Here is a 19,135-nt window from a genome sequence, read left to right as displayed (position 1 = left end):
TTTCTTACCTTTAGTTATATTGGGAACTATATAACTATATATAGTGATATATATAACTATATATATATATATAGTTATATATATATAACTCTCTCTATATATATATATATAAAACTATATATATCTCACCTAAGTGAGATAACCAAAATTGGGACTGCATACCTTCAGTTTCCGTCCTGCTTTCCTCATCTGTTATTGTAGCAAAGAGAAATACCTTTACATTGATGGAAGAGTGTTTTCTTGCTTACGCAGTATTCTTTTACATGCATCTTGTCCTCAGAAGTTCGGAAGTGTTCAGTTTGGCATAAACCAGATGTGAAATGGATGTATTCAGCTCATTAGGGATAACTTGGAATAAGTCTGACTGGAAACTTTTATATCCTGTGGTAGAGTGAAGCCATGATTTTTGATAACAGCTCAGCATACTGGGTAGTGGAATCGTAACATCTTTTGCTCTTTGAATTTGACACAAATTAAGGCTCTGTTTCTCATTCCTCTGTACAGAGCTGTAGGAGACATTCTCCAGGAATATTATCTGTCTGTACAAAGACAACCATTTTTGAAGGGCCAGGTAGCTATGATTGTATGATTAAAAGGAGATGGTTGATTCACAGTAAAATCCTGAGTTAAACCTTTAAGAAGGACAGTAAACTGCGGTCTCTGTTGCTAGGACACCTGTAGTTGCTAAAATGAGGGATGATGTCAGAGGTACAGTCTGTTGTGTTGGTTAACATCAGAAATTGTTAACCACTTTCTGGCTAAAGTTGAAGTAAATGACTCATTTGGATATTACGCATTCTTTAAGGTGGTTTTGAGCCTGGATAAAGGCTATGTTATATATATAATATATTTTAATTCTTATTTCAGGCAACCTTTAAACATGCTGTACTTGCCCAAAAAGCAGCAAAACTCAAACGACTCAAGCGGTGAGGTGACAGAGGAGGCTGAAGCTTTGATTATAAAACCAACTCGGAGGAGTTCTGAGGCATCTTTATTCAAGGTGTTATATAAAACTTTTGGACCATATTTCCTCATGAGCTTCCTCTTTAAAGCTGCACATGATCTCTTGATGTTTGCAGGCCCGGAAATTCTGAAGTAAGAGTTAACACTTTATTATTCAATTTAAAAGGATCTGGACAGAATTTTACATACATTGGTATTTCAGTCAGTCACCAGGCTGCTTGGCCTCTAGCTATGTCAGCTGGGAGGAGCTCTCTTGCAAGTGAGAGAGCATGCACCAAAATGATTTTAATCTATTGGTTTTCAAATGATAACAATGATATATTAACTGTTTGATTTTAACAATTTCCTTTCTAGCACTAGGAAGGCCAGGCAGTATAGTAAGAGAATATTGTAAATATAAAGTATATGATACTTTTCATGTCTTACAGCAGTTGTTGCTGCTGCTATTAGGAGGGAAGGATATGAGCTGGTATAGAAAGATCTTCAGTTTTTGAGAGGTTTACTTGAATGTTTTAAGTTTGGCACTTTGTGTGGATGCACGAGCAGTACTATATTTGGAATAATCTACAATTGTAACTCTGACATTTTTTTACTTTGCATATATGAAGACAGTTAATTCCTCTCTTTACAGATTGCTAATCAAATTTGTAAATGACAAAGGTGCCCCAAATTGGCAAGGCTACTTTTATACAGGGCTGCTCTTTGTTTGTGCCTGTCTTCAGACACTGATTCTGCACCAGTATTTTCATATTTGCTTTGTCACTGGAATGAGGCTCAAAACAGCTATTGTTGGTGTAATCTATCGAAAGGTAGGTGTTTCTTTAAATATATGGTTATATGTCTCTGTGGCTGTGCTATTGCACTGATTAAGTTTGAATAATTAAGCAGTTAGGAATCAGCCTAGCAGAGTCTCCTAACTCGTAATAGTTAAGATAAAGGATTATCTAACTTAAAGAAACCATGAAGATAGAGCAACTTTCTAGTTTACTATTTGAAGTCCAGGCACCTTATTCTGCTCACCCACAAGCCAGAAATCTCCCATTATGTAGACAAGAGGTGAAACTGTTTCGACTTCTGCACAAATTAAGATAGATGTACATCTACATCTTCGCTGGCAACTTAACAGGCAGTACCACCTCATCCTGGAATAGGGTGCTGGAACATTTTTATAGTTAAACAGATTTTCTTGTCATTTTTAGCTCTCTTGCTAGTTTAACCCCAACCACTTGCTTGAAACTATGCAGCTTGTATTTTGTAAGATGTGCAGATGTAAGATGAATGTATGAAAATTATTGCTTGTAATTTTAAAGATGAAGCTCTCTAAATAATTTCAATTTAGTAGGAAAAATGCAAATCAGTAAGCTTTTTTTTTTTTTTTGCCCTTTTTTAATGATGTTTTAATTTTAATTCATACCTAGGCACTAGTTATCACAAATTCTGCCAGAAGAACTTCTACAGTGGGTGAGATTGTGAATCTAATGTCTGTGGATGCTCAGAGATTCATGGACTTGGTTACCTATATAAACATGATTTGGTCTGCACCTCTCCAGGTGATATTAGCACTGTACTTACTGTGGCAAGTGAGTATCATGCATGTTGTTTCCTGTTTTGACTGCAGCTTTCTGGGTCATGACTTTGGAGAGCAGTTGTTTAGACCACTGGTTTACAGTAGTGTGAGGTGAATGTGCTGTTTGTTCTGAAGCCATTTAGAGTTACGTCCGTCAGTGCCATCAAAAAGGAAGGCAGGAGGCTCTCAGTTTGCAAGCCCAGGCTCTATACTGCATATACTGCTTCTGCACAGAAGTTAAGTTGTGTTTTGATATGCCTTCTCTCCCACTTCGAGGAGACAGTTCCTCCTGTTCCTTGTTCTTATGCCATTCTCTTGGTTGTGCTGGTGCAACTCTTTGTAGTGCTACATGGGATATTAGATGAAAGATGCTATCTTTGTTTTAAAATAACTTACCATTTAACCCAAATCACTTCTATGAAGAGCTGCACCAGCACGTCTGAGTGTGTGTGTGTGGGGTCCAGGTGGGGGCTGCTGTAGCTGGTGCTGCAGACACCTGAATTACCTCCTTTGTCCTACTGGTTCCATGCTCCGAGATCATTGTATGGCAGAGATGTGTGCTGTGTCTAGTCCAAACAGCCATCAGGCTGAGTCTTCCTAGCCCTTACTTTCAGTTAAGGAATGCAATTTCCTAATAAGCTGGTCATTCCCTGGATGGATCTCTACTTCAGAAGAAAGACAAACTAGCAAAACTGAGAAATGTTCAAAGATCTTTATATATATATATCTATAGATACGTATCTATATGGGGGAGAGATCCACATCCATATACAGCTCTCCTTATATAGACTTATGTATGTGCCGCTAAGTTTCAGAAATCAAGCACATAAACCTAAGTCCCTGTTTGATCTATCTTCTTCCTCACAGCTGCCCTTGAAAAGGGAAGAAGGGGTTGAAAAGCTATTTCAGAATGATTTTCTGAAGCACATGCATGTGCTTGACCCAAAATCTTAAAAAATGATTTGGGATGTTTATGTTGATACAAGTTTACAAGCAGTTATTTATCTCTTCAGAATTTAGGTCCATCTGTATTGGCAGGTGTGGCTGTCATGATCCTTCTGGTTCCAGTAAATGCTGTGATGGCAATGAAGACAAAAACCTATCAGGTAAGAAGCTTTATATTTCTGATGCAGGGTTTTTAAGAAACATACTGTTCTCTGACCTGTTCAGATCCTAAGTGCTTTTCTACCCCTACTTTCCCCTCACCAAATTTGTCCTCACTTTTTTCTACTTGAAAACTGAAGGAGAAGAATAAAGGCTAGAGACATTGCATATGCAGAACAACCTAAACTAACCTAAAGCCATATTTTTAGCCTTACAGCATATCTCTACATAATGATACAAAAATTTTTTGGTAGTAACACTTAAGTAGCAATCTAGCCACCTTCATGTGATGCCTGATGATGGAATGGAAATAGTTTAGTATGTACTTTGCTACTGAAGAACTTAAGTGCAAACCTGGGCTATTGTCTGCCTAATGAGCCTTAAAATGAGCAAAATGTTTGCTTCCAGTATGATGTTTGCAGTGTTGGCAAGTTACTGTTTCTCTTCCTGGTGGGAGGAAGAGGGAGGGAGCCTCAGTCTCTGGCTTTTTGTGGTCCTGAGTGGATTTTAGTTAGAGAGAGCACTTTTATAAACATAGGTTTAAACTCCCAAGTGTTGTGTCACAAAAACTACCTTCATGACCCCACTGCGTGCCTTCTGCTCCAGACTTCATTGAACTGTCAGAGGAAGGGTTGGTTGGCTGCTTTTTTATTTTTTTCATGTTTTCTTTTTTTCTTTTGTTGGGACTTTTCTTGTGTTAGAAAGACTGAAACTTTTTAGATCTAGTTCTTCATTAGAATATTTAACAGTATTTGGTTCCTACACCGGAGAAGTAGGAATAGCCAGCCTGTCACAGCCACACTGCCTCATAAACAGATGCCTGCGATAGCTGTACCAGAGCAGTCTGCTAACCTAGTCTTGTGTTGACTCTGAACATCCTTTCACCCTTGCACAGTCCTTGTTAAGATACTTTCTTCAAAAGTTCCCTTTCTCACAATGGGCTCTCTTCTTACTGCTGAAAGTTTGGCCTTAGGCCACCATCAGAAATACCTTGATACTGCTGAATATTAAGCAGAAACAAGTTTGGTCTAGGGTTAGACATAAACTGTGTGTCGCTGAAATTTGATTACAGTGGCTATTTTTTTTTCTTTAATTTAAACTGTGTTTTGTACCAAAGAGGAGCCTGAGTCCTAGGGCTTTCTGGTGCAGGGTTAATTACGCTTATACCAGTGCCACAATTATTTTGATCTTGGTTCAAATTTTAAATGATTCGAAGCTTTCTTTTAATTAGCTTAAAACATCTTGTTAATTCTGCATATTTGTTTGTTCAGATAGCACCTCTGCTTTCCTGCTTTGGGAAGCTAGTAAGCTTTTGACAATAATGAGATAAAATTTGCTATGGCAAAATACAAAGCTGAGATCTTTGTGGGTCTGCCAAGTGTTGTGCTCTGCTAATTATTTATTGCAATGTTTCTTTTAGGTGGCTCAAATGAAGAGCAAAGACAATAGAATTAAGCTGATGAATGAAATTCTCAATGGGATTAAAGTGCTGAAACTTTATGCCTGGGAATTAGCCTTCAGAGAGAAGGTATTAGAGATCAGACAGGAAGAGCTGAAAGTCCTAAAAAAATCTGCTTACCTTGCTGCAATGGCTACCTTTACATGGGTCTGTGCTCCTTTTCTGGTAAGTGAAACAAATTTGGAAGCCTGTCTTCCTGTTGGGGGTAAGGCTTTTCAAAGCAGTGCTTAACGACTTGTTTTTAATTAGTGGAAAAGTCTCTATGTCCTCCACAGCAACGGGAAATTGAGCGTTTGCCTTTTCAGTGCTCTGTTTTTTTTTTTTTTTTTTTTTTTTTTTTTTTTTTTTTTTTTTTTTTTTTTTTTTTTTTTAAAGGCACTTTTGTTTACTCTGGATATTATAACATCCAAATTGGATGTATCTTAGAAGCTTGCTATTGAATTAAAGAAAGAAAGAGGAAAAAAACAAAACAAACGCTAAAACCCAAAACTGTTTTTGCTTGTGTCCTTGCTAGTCCTTGTATTAAATGTACTGTCAGAACATTAAGGTTACTAATGCATGCAGTCCCCTGCAGATGATCTCTGTGGCTGACAGTAGGGTACAACTGACCTTACTGTATCTGCATTTTTGTGAGACAAGCAGGTACTTAAACAAGAGTCCTTGATCAAATGGAACATTGTGTACCAGGCATGCTTCAGGTCTTTGATTCTCCCTACACTGATTTATGAATAATACGGAGAGGTAAAGCCGTTGCATACCCTAGGATTATTTAAAATTCTTATTAAAAACAAAAATTCTTAATACGTGAAACATCTCTGCTGTGTTTGTGGTTAGCTTACATTTAAACCAATAAAAGGCAGAGAAGGGTGAGATCACATTAAAATTGCTTTTGACCCTGTTAGAACAAGGGGCAATTGTTCTTGTCTACAGAGCAAATAAAACCATGACTACATTAGGATAAAATATGTGCTGTTCTAGTTGGAGGTGTTTAAGTGTACTTTCCAGTCTCAGATTCCTTCCTTCTAAATGCTGTTAATGTTTACATTACATTTCGGGCATGATGAAAGGCAGAAGATCAGTGCCCTGCATAGGAAACATCAGCTGCATTCTTAAGTGAATGTTTGTCTAAGAGAAGTCTGAGATGGTTTTAACATAAATACATTATAAAATGAAGTTTCTAAGTAAAACTCTGCAGGTGGACTCTTCAATACTGTTCTGCAGAGACTGAGAAGTTGAATGCTTTTAATGAGTAGCTCCATTTCAGTGTGCAATGGTCCTGCACCTTAGGAGGATTGCTGCTGGAGTGGAGTCTGTGTAGCCCGAAGGGCATGGCTGTTCTTCAGCATCCTGTTTCTCAGATTTTTATTCTTTAGTATGTATTCTTCTAAGTTTCTGATTAAAGAATTACTCCAGGTGCTTGCCTGAGAGTGTTTTTGACATGCAAAATTCCTTATTTCCTCTTCTCCTTTTCCTGTTTGTTTCCACAGACAGGGCTTTTCAAAACATTGTTTATTAATGGTGTCTGGAAGCTATTAATTGTGCAGTACCTCACCTACTGCTGTGTGTGCTGATAAGAGTGTGTTTCAGGCTAATTGCTGGTAACACAAGAGTGCAGACATGCTGCTTCTGAGGTCATTTTTTGGACTCTTTCTTGTTTCTCATCTCTGTGGGAGGGCTTTTTTCCCTAGGATAGTTGTCCAAATAAAGGATTGAACAAACAGGCTACTGTACCAGGCGTTGCTGAGTCAGCAGCTGTAAGAGCAGCAATATATGTCTTAAAAGCAGTCTGATGGGTTTTTAACAGGAATACTGATGTTTTTGATGGATACTGTACTTAGATGAGACTGTGCTTTTGGCACTTGAGATAATTGTTTCAAGTGTTGAGGGAGGAGGAATGGGACTGCTCAGCCCACCTTTAGTTTTTGGCAGTGGCAGTGACAGAAAGAGTAACTGGATCTTGTGATACAGTAAGGCGTGAGTGATGTAACCATGGAAGAAAATACTATGGAGGAAATAGATGTAAAAATTAATATTTGGCATGATTGAGAAGGACTGTACTTTTAGGGGGGCTTTACTTATTAATCAACAAACTATATAGGCTTTTTAAATTGTAGAAAGGGGTTTTTTTGCATTTTTATACATTGACAACAACGGTTCAATGTCATTTGCTTGTTCGGAAGATGGCTCTTAAGCTTTTGTGTTGTGAACTATTTGGGCATTATGAAACTTTATTTTCATATTGCAGTGATGTTTCTAACTTAGAAAACAATCTGTGCGTGGTGAAGGAGGATGTGCTTTGAAACCCAGAATTGTGGTAGTCCATACAAAATGTAAAATGGGCCAGCAACAAACTGTTCATAACACTTCAGTCTGCCTATTTTGTTACTGATCCGATATCTGGTACAATGGAGTGACTCTGTAACTGAAAGAGAGCAGAAAGATAAGACCCGTGATTGTTCCTCTCCACCCCTTCCATGCATAGCCTGGGACGCTTGTGGCTTCATCTTTGCCGTATGAAGAAAGTGAGCATGTGATACTTCCTCAGAGTTTTCCAAGAGGCACCATCAACTTCTTCCTACAATACAGTTTAAATCAAATGTTTGCTTTGCAAGAAGTGTTGTCAGGAACAAGGAAGTTATCAGAACATTCCTCTTTTGTTAGTTGATTTGGAGATCTCTCATTCCAGTTCTAGGAGTATAGCTCCTGAGTTAATGGTTTTAAAAATGTTACTCTAACTGCGAGCATTATGCTGTGTGTTTCAGGTTGCCTTGTCCACGTTTGCTGTGTATGTAACTGTAGACAAGAACAACATCTTGGATGCTCAGAAGGCATTTGTATCACTAGCATTATTCAACATCCTCAGGTTTCCACTGAACATTCTTCCTATGGTTATCAGCAGCATAGTAGAAGTAAGATTTCTGTCATTAATGGGCTTTTCTGTGCAGAAACAGACATTAGATGAAAATGCTACATTCCTGTGCTTAGAGAATGTCCATGGGTCAAATTCAGCCACTTCATAAAAGAAACTTTGGGTTTTCTATGTATGAAGGGCTGCACAAGCAAAAATTACCAGTCTCTGTTATGGTGGATGGGTGTTTCCAAAACTAGTCATATTTTTTGTGTTTTGAGAAATGCTGATTTGATGACTATCCAAGAAATGACGGACTGACTTTAAAGAGGGTTTGGAAAAGCATGTTAATAATATTACGTAGTGTAAAAACAGAAACTCTTAAATACAACGAGCAAAGCATAAAATACTTTTCTGTCTTTTTCCCATGTAGGCCAGTGTCTCATTGAAGCGCCTCAGGGTGTTCCTCTGTCATGAAGAGCTGGATCCCGACAGCGTAATCAGGGGGCCCATCAAAGACGGTGAGTTTCTTCTGGTGTTGAAAATTAATGTATGCAGATTTGGAGTGTCTGCAGTGTTTCTTTTGCTTTCTGTAACAAATTACTGCATTTTGTTAGATTTGATTAATTTCAGCTAGACAGCAGAGAAGGGAACTTGCAAAAATGAGAATTTTGTATTTCTGCCTCCTCCTTGGGTATTTTTTTCTTTCTCGAGCTCCTATGTCCAAACTGTAGAGTAGCTGCATCTAGATACAGATGGTCACTTTAACTTCTAGACTACTTAGACTGTTTAAAGCGTACCCGGGAGAAATTTGTAGATAGTTGAATAGTTTCCAAATAGCAGTGGAAGCCAGAGGATAACTAAGGCTGTGCCAAAACCCAGTACTTTGGAGACGAATGATCATGTAACACTTCAGCATGGCTGAAAGAAAAAGGGTAAGTCTTGCTGCTGGAAAATGACTCTACTTTATTTTATGCAAAGGAGCTCATTCCTGGCTCTATTGAGCATAATGTTGCCAGTCCAGTTAGATAGAGCTCTTCAGGAGGCAGATGAGCATGTAAGTTTTACATTGCATCTGAATGTCTTCTGAGTGCAGGGTTTATAGAGAAGCTAACGCCCCTTTCTTGCAAAACAAAACTTGACTTTCTTTTAACTACTTCAGTTACTTCTAAAAGATTTTTCTTACTTCCTTTTAATGAAGATAAACTGTCTTTAACACTTCAACAAAGATAGTAAAATTCGTGTGCCTTCTTCTCACACAGTTAGTTGAGCTCTGTGTCACTTCAGTCACTTTGTGACTGAAATAGTTACAACAACTTGGCTGTCTTGTAAACAGGTCACCTCTGCTCTCTTTCCTTCCCTCGTCTTCCTTTTCAGAACATCTGTTTCCCTTTCTGAAGTGGTAACCATGTGTAGTTAACTCTCAAATCTTCAGTGGGGTTTTGGAAAACAAATTTTGTTCAAGAATTTACCAAGGCTAAGTATTTATGGCCTATTTGGTTGTGTTAGGAGTGGTACATTTTGAGTTGTCCTTGTAAAACTCAAAATATGCTAGTACTGTGCAACATTTCACTGAACTGCATTTCTGGTAAAATTTGTTTTATTTGGTAGTTTGATTTCTTTTGTCCTACCATTGTTGTGATAATTCAGCTTTGCACATGAAAGCAGCGGTTTAGCTCATGATTTGCTCGAATCACAAGTCAGATTAAGGCTGCTGGCTTCTTGCAGTGCTGCAGAGGAGTTGCTGGAAGGAGGGGGCTGCTGAATAAGTTGGTATCTGTGTGTCCTTGATATTCACATACCTCCTGGTTACTAAATAAGTGTAATCTCAGAACCTCTGCAGTTTTGGTAAATTCAAAGCAGAACACAAGCTGTTGATAAGAAGCAGGTTCTTGGAGTTCTGTTGCAAAAATTGTTTTATATGTGTGCCTCTGTGCTTAGATTTACTTCTGTGGCATGATCCAGAACATGGTTTAGCTGCTTATGTTGGCACTTGTATAAATATGGCTTTTCTGTTTGTCAGTGGAAGGAAGCATTATTGTAAAGAATGCAACATTTAGCTGGTCCAGAAATGATCCTCCTTCACTGAATAGGTAAGTATTCGTACCCTTTGTTCTAGCCTTGAAATCTTGATGCATCAAAGATAATCTATATTTAAATTATAAGGTCTATATCCTTAAGAGCTTGTTGCCTCAAAGGAACAGGAAGACAAATACATTTGTTTTATATTTTTTTAAATTAGGAGTTTCATGAATTAGAAAGTATATTCAGAAGGTGGGGTGGAGAGGAGTAGCAAGAGGTATAATGGAAAGAGAGAAGGCTTCAAAGATTTCAAGCTCTTGGTCCAGGCTGCAGAGGGGATGAGCTCCATCTAGAGGATGCAGCCAGATTGTCCTCTCCTAGTTATCCCTGGTCCTTCATGCTTGCACCATATCCTCAGTCTTCCCCTTTAAAATCCTTTTTTTTTTCACTCCTTTAGTTCCAGTACCAGATAAAAACCATGAAGAACCCTTATGAAACTTTCAAATGCACACAGTACTACTAATAAAGGAACTGGAGTGGTGTAGTTAGAAACACTGTCTTTCCTGAGCCCTGCCAGTTCCCTTAATTTTGGCTGCTGTTTGCTGGGTCTTAAATTGCAAGTTCTTTGGGACCAGGAGGCTGTTTGAGAAGCATCCGTATGTATTTGCAGCGTTGTGTAGGCACTGTGCTATGTGTTGTTGGGTTTGGAGATTTTGGTTTCTTCTTTGTTAAGATACTATTCCCTAAGTATAAGCAGAGGTGTGTGCTTTCTGAACAAGGCATTTACATTTTCCAAGTGTTTGTTTTGCAACGGGCATTATGTGGCATTATATCTGGCATTATATGGGCTGTTCCAGATAGACTGTTTGGCTACTAGGATGTGCCAGCAAGCAAAGTGGAATTATGTGCGTTTTATTTCAGCATTAACTTCACCGTTCCTGAAGGCTCCCTGATAGCTGTTGTTGGGCAAGTTGGCTGTGGAAAGTCGTCATTGTTGTCGGCACTACTGGGGGAGATGGACAAAAAGGAAGGCTACGTGGTTGTCAAGGTGTGATCATACCTAGAGAATTGTTCAGCTGCTTGTGGGTATTTCTGAAGGGATTGTGGACTTGCAGGTGGTGTGAGGAGGGCAAGAGACAGCCTTACAGATGAACTGTTTTCCTTGTGAACCATGCTTGTGTCTCAACCTGTGCTTTGTGTAATTCCGTCTATTCAGCCTTGACCCAATGATTTCTAAAGCTTTTGGTTTCAGATTTAGCCAAAATAGACAGAATGATGGAGGTGTCAAAAATAAATATTCTGGTGAGTCTTGTCGGTAGTCAGCTATGGGATAGAGAGACCATATAACAAACACCATAGCATGAAAAAAATGCAGTATTAGTTTGCACTTTCTTGATGTCAGAGAATTGCAAGGAGAGAGGGCACATACAAACACCCAAGCATGGGAAAAGTTATTTTTGTAGCTTGTACTTTCTTGAACATCAACAGTTGCACAGAGCTTACAGATCAAAAGCGGCCTGGAAAGAAAGGAAAAACCTATGTTCTGAATTTTGCTGGTACTTTAACGTACGGAAAGATAATTGTTTGAAGAACAAAATGAATTAACATACTTGCTAGAAAAAATGCATATTTGGTCATCTCCAGAATTGTCTGGAAAAATTAAGTGATTAGAATTGAAGCAATAATTATTTGTGCAGAAAGTGGAGGCAGAACCATTCTTCAAAGCAAAGTACTTCACAGGAACCCAGTCCCTTCCTTTGAAGGGACTTATTACATAATAGCTACTTCCCCTGCTTTCTGTAAAAATCTTTTGGCAGGGGATGTGTGTGTTAAACACACTTTCATTCCAGATTAAATTGTTTTACATAGAACATAATTTATAACTATATGAAAGAGCAAAGCTTTAATGACTTTTGACATGCAGTAATTGTGCAAACATATTCTCTAAACGAATGTTCCTTCCAAGTTTATGTTAGAGAAATTGTTTGAAGTTTTCTGTTTTCCACCAGCCTTTGTTACATTCACTTGTAGAGAGGGAATATAAATAACATATTGGAGGAGGCAGTACCCCAAGAGCCTGCTTTGTCCGTGAAGTTCAGAAATGAGGACAGGCAATTTGTAAGGTGCTTAGCACTAGGTGGCTCATAAAGCCCTGCCCTTGCTTTGACTTTAAGTACAGTAGGCAAGAGTTTTGAAAGGTGACTATTTTTCTTGCAGGGCTCAATAGCCTATGTTCCTCAGCAAGCCTGGATCCAAAATGCAACTCTGGAAGACAACATAGTGTTTGGAAGGGAGAAGAATGAGAGCTGGTATAAGTGTGTGATTGAGGCTTGTGCGCTTCTGCCTGATATAGAGATTCTTCCTTCAGGAGACAGAACAGAAATAGGAGAAAAGGTATTTAAATACCCACTGTACTGTTACAGTGCTATTGCTTGTAGTTAAAAGCACGACTTCTACTTTTTCTTAAAATTGTAGTTAATTGAAAACATTATATTTAGAAATCTTCTGGAATAAGAGGCAAATTTGAACAGTGTCTGTTGTCCTTGTCTTAAACTCAGAGGAGGGGAAATGTGACCTCAATTATAAATGCAAAAACACTTTAGAATTGCTGTTTTCAATTAACTCAGAGCTGCCATGGCATGCCAGCACACTGCATAGAAACAGGGAGAAGCATCTTTTGAATGCTTCAGTTATTTTAAAAAGTAGTGGCCCTTTGTTGCAAAAACTTGTACAGTATGGAATTCAGAAACATGCATAAATGTTTTAGTGCTCTGCTATACAAGCAGGACCAGGTATCCCCTAACAACACAGCCAGCAGTGTGTGTGGATGTAACCTGCTTGGCATTCTGCCAAGCTGATGCTCTCCAGTCACTGGCATCAAAGGTCTCTGAGGCCTGACTGCACTTGCTCAGGTGTTGTCCAAGACAATTCTTACCCAGCCATAATCCATGCAAAAGAGGAGGATGTGGACTGCTGAAACAAGCTGCTCACCCTCAGTTCCTGTAAAATAAGAAAGCCCAAAAGAGTGAGAGTGTCTGCATGGCCTGTAAGGTACCCCAGAACATCTCCCTCAACTGCTGAGTGTTTTTGAGCAACGGCTACCGTGGAAGAGACGTGGTTCAGCACGCTGAGGCCCAGTCATGTACTGGGCATGTAAAATTTCTTGTCATTTTTCAGGGAAGTTGAATAAGTTCCAAACCACCAAAGGAGTTTTCGTAGCCATTCAGTGCTTCTGGCTTTTCATAATGTCAGAATTACTCCTGATCTAACTGATAGTATTATAGTAAATGAATTTCGAACATGTTATAACATAAGAAAAATGTGTCATTTTCAACATGCAAGAGTTCTTATGTGAAGTCTGCTTCCTCTTTTGTCTGCATTTGATGCAATTCTATGTTGTTCCCTAACACAAAGCAAGCTACAGACAACATTGTTTAAGATACTTCCGTAACACTGACTGAAATTGAAATGTTCCTTTTGTTCACAAGACTGCCACTGATAACTGGAAAATCAGAGGGATATTAGTTGCGGGATATGTGGTATCATTTTTTTAATGCAATGTAGTCTTTATTCCAAATACTCTAAACTTTTCAAGCATAGGTAGAGGTTGTTGCTGCAAATTTCACATTTTGTCTGTTTTACTGATTTTAAGGAACAATTTTATTTCTCACTGCTACTTACAAAATCTGATTTGTTGAGGGATTTTTTTTGTTCATCTGTTAAATAATTTCATCTCTTTCCCTCTTTGGAATGACACAGACTGTTAAGGGTTGAAGACCCATACTGGCTACCAAGCTAATGATGGCAATTCTGCTTCCAAGTGGAATTATGTAATGCTTTGGAAAGTTTTATATATCTATCTGTAACTTGAGAAGACGTACAAAAATAAGTGGCTAATTTTTTTTATGAGACTTGCATAAAAAAGAATCAAGAAAGGTATTATAATCTAAGGATGTGTTTTGCCTGCTGACTAGTATAGCTGCCGAGTAACAGTGCCCGATCCAGAGTCAGTCAACAGTGCAACTTTGTCTTCCATATAGGAAATATGGAAGGAAGCAGGCCAACCAAACTGGAGAAGAGTGTGTAGAGTTTGTTTATTAGGTCGGAGGCAGCACTGCAGAAATGTGACTAGGAATAAAAATAGCCCCTGAATGTATAAAATCTCTGGCATGGATTAATTGCTTTATAAAACTAGTAAACTGAATGCACTTTTGTGGTCTAACCCTTTATTAATAACAAGTACTTAATATGCTCTCTTCCAGGAGGGGATTTTGACCATGATTGCTCATGTTACTGAGATAGTAAAATAATTCCTGGTACTGGTCTATTTCTCACTGTGCTACCGCTTCTCTAATTTGTGTTAATCTCCTATGACTTATCTTCAACAAACTATAGCAAGACACCTCACTTCAGCTGTAAATAAAGGATCTCTTTCTCTTTTTTCCTCAGGGTGTGAATTTGTCTGGAGGACAGAAACAGCGAGTTAGTCTTGCTCGGGCAGTTTACTGTAATACAGATGTCTATCTGTTTGATGACCCTTTGTCAGCTGTTGATGCCCATGTTGGGAAGCATATTTTTGAAAAAGTTATTGGACCAAAAGGGATCCTGAAAAATAAAGTATGTAATAATGAGGGTATATGTTTCTGGGGAGTGATTTTTATTTGCTGTTTTCGAATACTCCAAGTTTGACAGGTTGTATCAGATGCTTCCTTCTAAGCATCTGAAAAAAATGAAGTGATCCTTCTGAGACTTTAAGAGGACTTCTGTAAGTTTCTGTTTTGAAATATGCCCTGGATTCTGTAATTCAGAACTCTGTGAAAGAAAAGTCAGAATACAAGGACAGTCTTTTTTTTTTCATTTTTTTTTTTAATTAAAAGTGTTGCATGTCTGTCTATTACTGTATTATGCACCTAATTCAAGCAGTGAGAGTGATAGCCTAACCATTAGATTTAGTGGTTTGAAATGTTGAGATGTTGGAGTAATTTTTTCCCCCCTTTTGATATTTAGACACGGGTTTTGGTAACCCATGCAGTCAACTATCTGCCTCAGATGGATACGATTCTGGTGATGACTGATGGAGAAATATCTGAGATGGGCTCCTACCAGGAGCTGCTGAAACAAGATGGGGCTTTTGCTGAATTCCTTCGTACATATGCTAATACTGAACAGAGCATGGAGAACAGTGGTAAGCTTACAAATAAATCTTCTTGGGGTAAGCTGATATGTGGCATGTTAGGGAAATTGTGTTAAAGGAAAAGTACTAGTAGTAGAAGGAAGGTTAGTTAAAGGAAACTGGTATTTCTTGTGTTAGATCCGTTGATAGAGATATTTATTTCTGAGGGTACTGAAGGTTGGTGAAAAATTACACACACAATGTTTCCTAAAGTTTTGCAGAACATGAAGTTCCATAGTGGAATTATTCTCACTTAGAGAAAATTAAGACAGCTGTAAGGTCATGTAAGAGTTAGCTGGAGGTTGTAGATAATTCTCTCTGCTTTTTGGGGTGTGGCTCCTTTATACAGGTAATATATTAGGGATTGTGGGCTAGGAACAGCAGCTCGTTTTTCTAGCTGATATCCCTGACTCCCTTCTACAAACAGCTGTAGAGCTGTATTGAGGTAGGAATATACTTGAGTTTTTCTCTTAATTTTTGTTTTCCTGCAGACAGGTATAGTATTAGATCTTAGCAGAGAAATTTAATCTCCTGCACCCAGCCTGTTTTCTTTCATGGCCTGCCTGTGATGATTTCCTGATACTTGCACATGTTTATGAGCTGAGACTCAAGATCTGGGTGTCCCTGCTGTAAACCAGCACTCCTTCTGGAAAGGTCACTTGGAGCTACTTCTGGCATTGTCAGGCTTGTTACAAACTTCAACATGTGAGATTTTTGGAGATAAATTAACTAGCCATCCTGTGCTTCCCCTTGGAAAGTTAATTTGTACAAAGATTTACCTCTTTTAATTGCCTTATTCTTTTAGCCTGTGTCTCCTCCTTTCCAAGTATTTTGTAGTTTAAGTCCTTTACATTTAAGCAAATTACTTTCTTGTTGTATTTAAATACTGAATCTTGTCTTGGAAAGAGAATCAGTGCTTTATATTGTACTGTGCTTGCCTGCAGCTATTTAATATAAAGCACTTCTAACTTCAGGATAACCCTAGTAGTTTACGCATTGCTGCTATATCACAAGGGTGGCCTGTTTGCAGCAAATTTTGTTTCTTAGCTGTGATGGAGTGATCTTCTGCCAAGGGTAAGAAGTGAAAAATAAGGACATTATCTGTCTGGTTCGGAGACAATATTAATATTTATTGGATGTGTAAAGGATAACTAAATATTATTAAAAATCGCAAGTTCTTGGATAAATGCAGAGTGATCTGTGAAGAGAGTCAACCAGAGCTAGCAAGAACTCTGAAGGCCCCCGTATGTCTGAAGCTACGTGTTGGTCAACTGTAAACATTAAGCTGCAGCAAAATAAAAAATTTCATATTGATGCTTTCTGGCCAGAACACGTCCCGCTTCTAGAGGGTTGGGAAAGTCCCTGCTCCTGAGGTTACCTGCTCTGTGTAGTGGGCTGCCTTAGCCATCCCGGTTTCATAGTGCTTCTTCTCTGTCAAGGGTGGGAGGAAACTGCACTTTTAACTTTAAGACTACCTTGCTTACCACCCTTTCACCCTTCTCCCATACAAATTGACTGATAAAGCAGATCCTGGCTTTTATGATGTGTGTAGGTTGGGTTTTTGTTGTTGTGTTTTTTTTCTTCTTTTTTGTGTGTGTGTGTGGAATGTTTGTTTTTCTTCTTTAGAATGTGCTCAGCATCTGCAAGGCTTTTCTTTGCAAAGCCTGGAGCAATTTTTGCTGTATTTATGGGAAGTAAAAGCAGCTAGAACTTCCTGGAAGTGCACCATAAGGTTGAAATGTTTTTTAATGGTGTGGCTCAACTTTGGACTTGGCCACAGTGCCTGGAAGATAGAGGTGTAGAGCAGAATTAGTATTTCCACGTCTATTGTATTATGTGGACTGCACTTCAGATGGAGCAATCTGGTAGTCTTTCTCCCCAGCATTTGGCTCTGTGACCCTGGAACAGCCAAATAAACGTCTAGAAGACTTCATAGTGGCTACTCAGTTGATTTTTTTAAGATGAGGATTGTCAGCACAAAATGCTTATTCGGTTTTGGAGTGGAGAGAAAGGTGGGTAAAACTGCTGAGAACAACTACAGGACTGAACTGTAGGGTGTAGTTTAACAATCTATGTGTCGTGAAAGCAAAGAAGCTTCTTGATCTGTCACTTGTAGACATTTGATTTGAATCCTGTTTTTTTTGTGTGTGTGTCTGTGTTTTTTTTTCTCCCCCCGCCTTAAACTTTATGGACCCCAAATTCAAGCTGTTATACTGCATGAAACAGATATCTGCTTTCTGGAAAGGGATAGTATAGTACAAGATTAAGATGCCTAAAGCCTTGCTTGGCCTCTTTAAAAAAAATAAGTCAAAAAGTTTTGTTTATTCCTGAAACTGAGAAGCAAACCGCTGAAGTTGAATTCAAGATATTTTCCTTGCTCAGTAGCTTGGTATTATATACTAGTGGACATTTCGTAATAAAAATGACCACTACTGTATTATGGGCTGGGATTTCTATTGCGCTTTGATCAGCCCTGTCTTGGAGGGAGGGGAGCCCGGCAGCCCCCTGTGTTTCGTGGTTGCACTTGGTCCTAGCAGGAAGGGCTGGACTGGGCTGAGCTTACTGGTAACGTTTGTGATAGGGTGGGGTAGCCCGCACGGCGCTCCCGGGGCGGCCTGGGTGCTTCCCACCACTCGGACTCCTTGGAAGGCAGGGGTTAAATAGTGTGAGACGTGTTGGCTCTTCTCCAAATACTGCTGTGGGGTCTGGGCCTGGGTGGTAATTCAGGAACCACCTGCCTGGGTCAGGAAATAATCTGACTTCCTCTTAAATTTATTTTGCTTATCTTGTAGCAAAATTCAAGTTTCGCGTTTCCTCTTCTCATAAAGTAAAAGCTGTTTTCAGCCACTGCCACAAATGGCAGAAGCAAATAGCGGTTTGAGATGAGCGCCTTGGGATGTCAAGATGCTTGGAAGAGGGAGGAATCTCGCTCGCTCTTGGTAGCCTGCCCTTCAGGCGGCTGCGGGGGGCTGCACGCTAAGGGGGCCGGGGAGGCTGGGGCTGGCGCGGCAGCCACTGCCGTGCAGTAGCTGCCTCCAGCGATGCCGGAGAGCTGAGCTCCCGCGGGGGCAGGCCCAGACCCCGTCCACAGGGTGGCTGCTCTTAAAGCATTGCCCTCGGTCGCTCACGGTAACGTCAGGGAGTCTCTCAGGTTTCCTGAAGGAAGTCTTTTTTACCAATGGGGAGGGGTCGTTCCCTGTGTGCATACCGGTGTTTTTTGTGGTTGTCAATGAAAGGTTACCTTAAGAGTCATTTCGTTGGTCCTATCTTTGGTAGTGGATATCTTGAAAGAAGGTTTCTTGATTTGTCACTTGAAACCATTTTGATTTTATTTGAATTTCTTTGTTTTACTTTTTTTTGACGATTATCTTTTTCTTTCAAATGAGTCTTGGAATTAAAAAAAAATAGGCTGTTTCAGCAGATTTGATCATGCTGTGGGCATTTACGTGTTTTTGTGGTTTAGGTTGTACTACTTGGATGCTTTTGTGCTTGTAGAGATTGGAAATGGTTGACTATACTATAACAGACATGAATATATGTTCTGCAAAAAAAGTTAATGATATATGCTTTTAGACTTGGATCCTTCATTAGAAGGAACAATTCAACAGCTGGAAACAGGTAACTTTTTTTTTTTTTCTTTTTTTTTTTTTTTGCAATGTGACTTAATATTAGTGCTTGTGCGGAGCAATAAAAATAGCTGCATTTCATTTAAAGAGACCGAGTTATTATTAAAGGAATTTCAGCTGCACGATAATAAAAGTTACCTGCTTGGTTTGCCTGTTTTCTTAGCGTGACGCACTAAACCAGCGACTGCAGCGGTTGGTGTTTCAGCCTGTAGATACAGCACCAGCAGCAGCTCCTAGCTCAAATGCTTTAAAGTCTAAGCAAGGCTGCTTCCTGACGATGCAGCTCCCACCCTGGGCTCAGGAGCCTAGTGGGTGTACTCCAGAGAGGGAGAGATTGGGATCGAGTCCTGAGGGTCCATTTTCTTTTTGTGTG

The 19,135-nt window shown here is 39.2% G+C and overlaps 1 protein-coding gene across 1 annotated transcript in view; it reads left to right on the top strand.

Moving 5' to 3' along the window:
- Window positions 1–19,135, top strand: part of LOC146601685 (multidrug resistance-associated protein 1) — a gene marked incomplete at its 5' end in the record, with an annotated part of 55,263 nt that overhangs the window by 22,117 nt on the left and 14,011 nt on the right. The window contains 12 exons of the mRNA XM_085300658.1: window positions 868–1,095; window positions 1,595–1,772; window positions 2,382–2,543; window positions 3,544–3,636; window positions 5,055–5,258; window positions 7,856–8,002; window positions 8,375–8,462; window positions 9,965–10,034; window positions 10,885–11,011; window positions 12,181–12,357; window positions 14,413–14,580; window positions 14,971–15,148. Of these exons, the coding sequence (XP_085156784.1) occupies window positions 868–1,095; window positions 1,595–1,772; window positions 2,382–2,543; window positions 3,544–3,636; window positions 5,055–5,258; window positions 7,856–8,002; window positions 8,375–8,462; window positions 9,965–10,034; window positions 10,885–11,011; window positions 12,181–12,357; window positions 14,413–14,580; window positions 14,971–15,148 (1,820 nt within the window). The remainder of the gene's footprint in view (window positions 1–867; window positions 1,096–1,594; window positions 1,773–2,381; window positions 2,544–3,543; window positions 3,637–5,054; window positions 5,259–7,855; window positions 8,003–8,374; window positions 8,463–9,964; window positions 10,035–10,884; window positions 11,012–12,180; window positions 12,358–14,412; window positions 14,581–14,970; window positions 15,149–19,135) is intronic.

The sequence above is a fragment of the Rhea americana genome, unplaced genomic scaffold (assembly GCF_003343005.1).
Source record: "Rhea americana isolate MKP2758 unplaced genomic scaffold, rheAme1 scaffold_10, whole genome shotgun sequence".
NCBI lineage: Eukaryota > Metazoa > Chordata > Aves > Rheiformes > Rheidae > Rhea > Rhea americana.
Note: the sequence above shows the minus strand (reverse complement) of the source record. Positions and strands in the feature narration are given on the sequence as shown.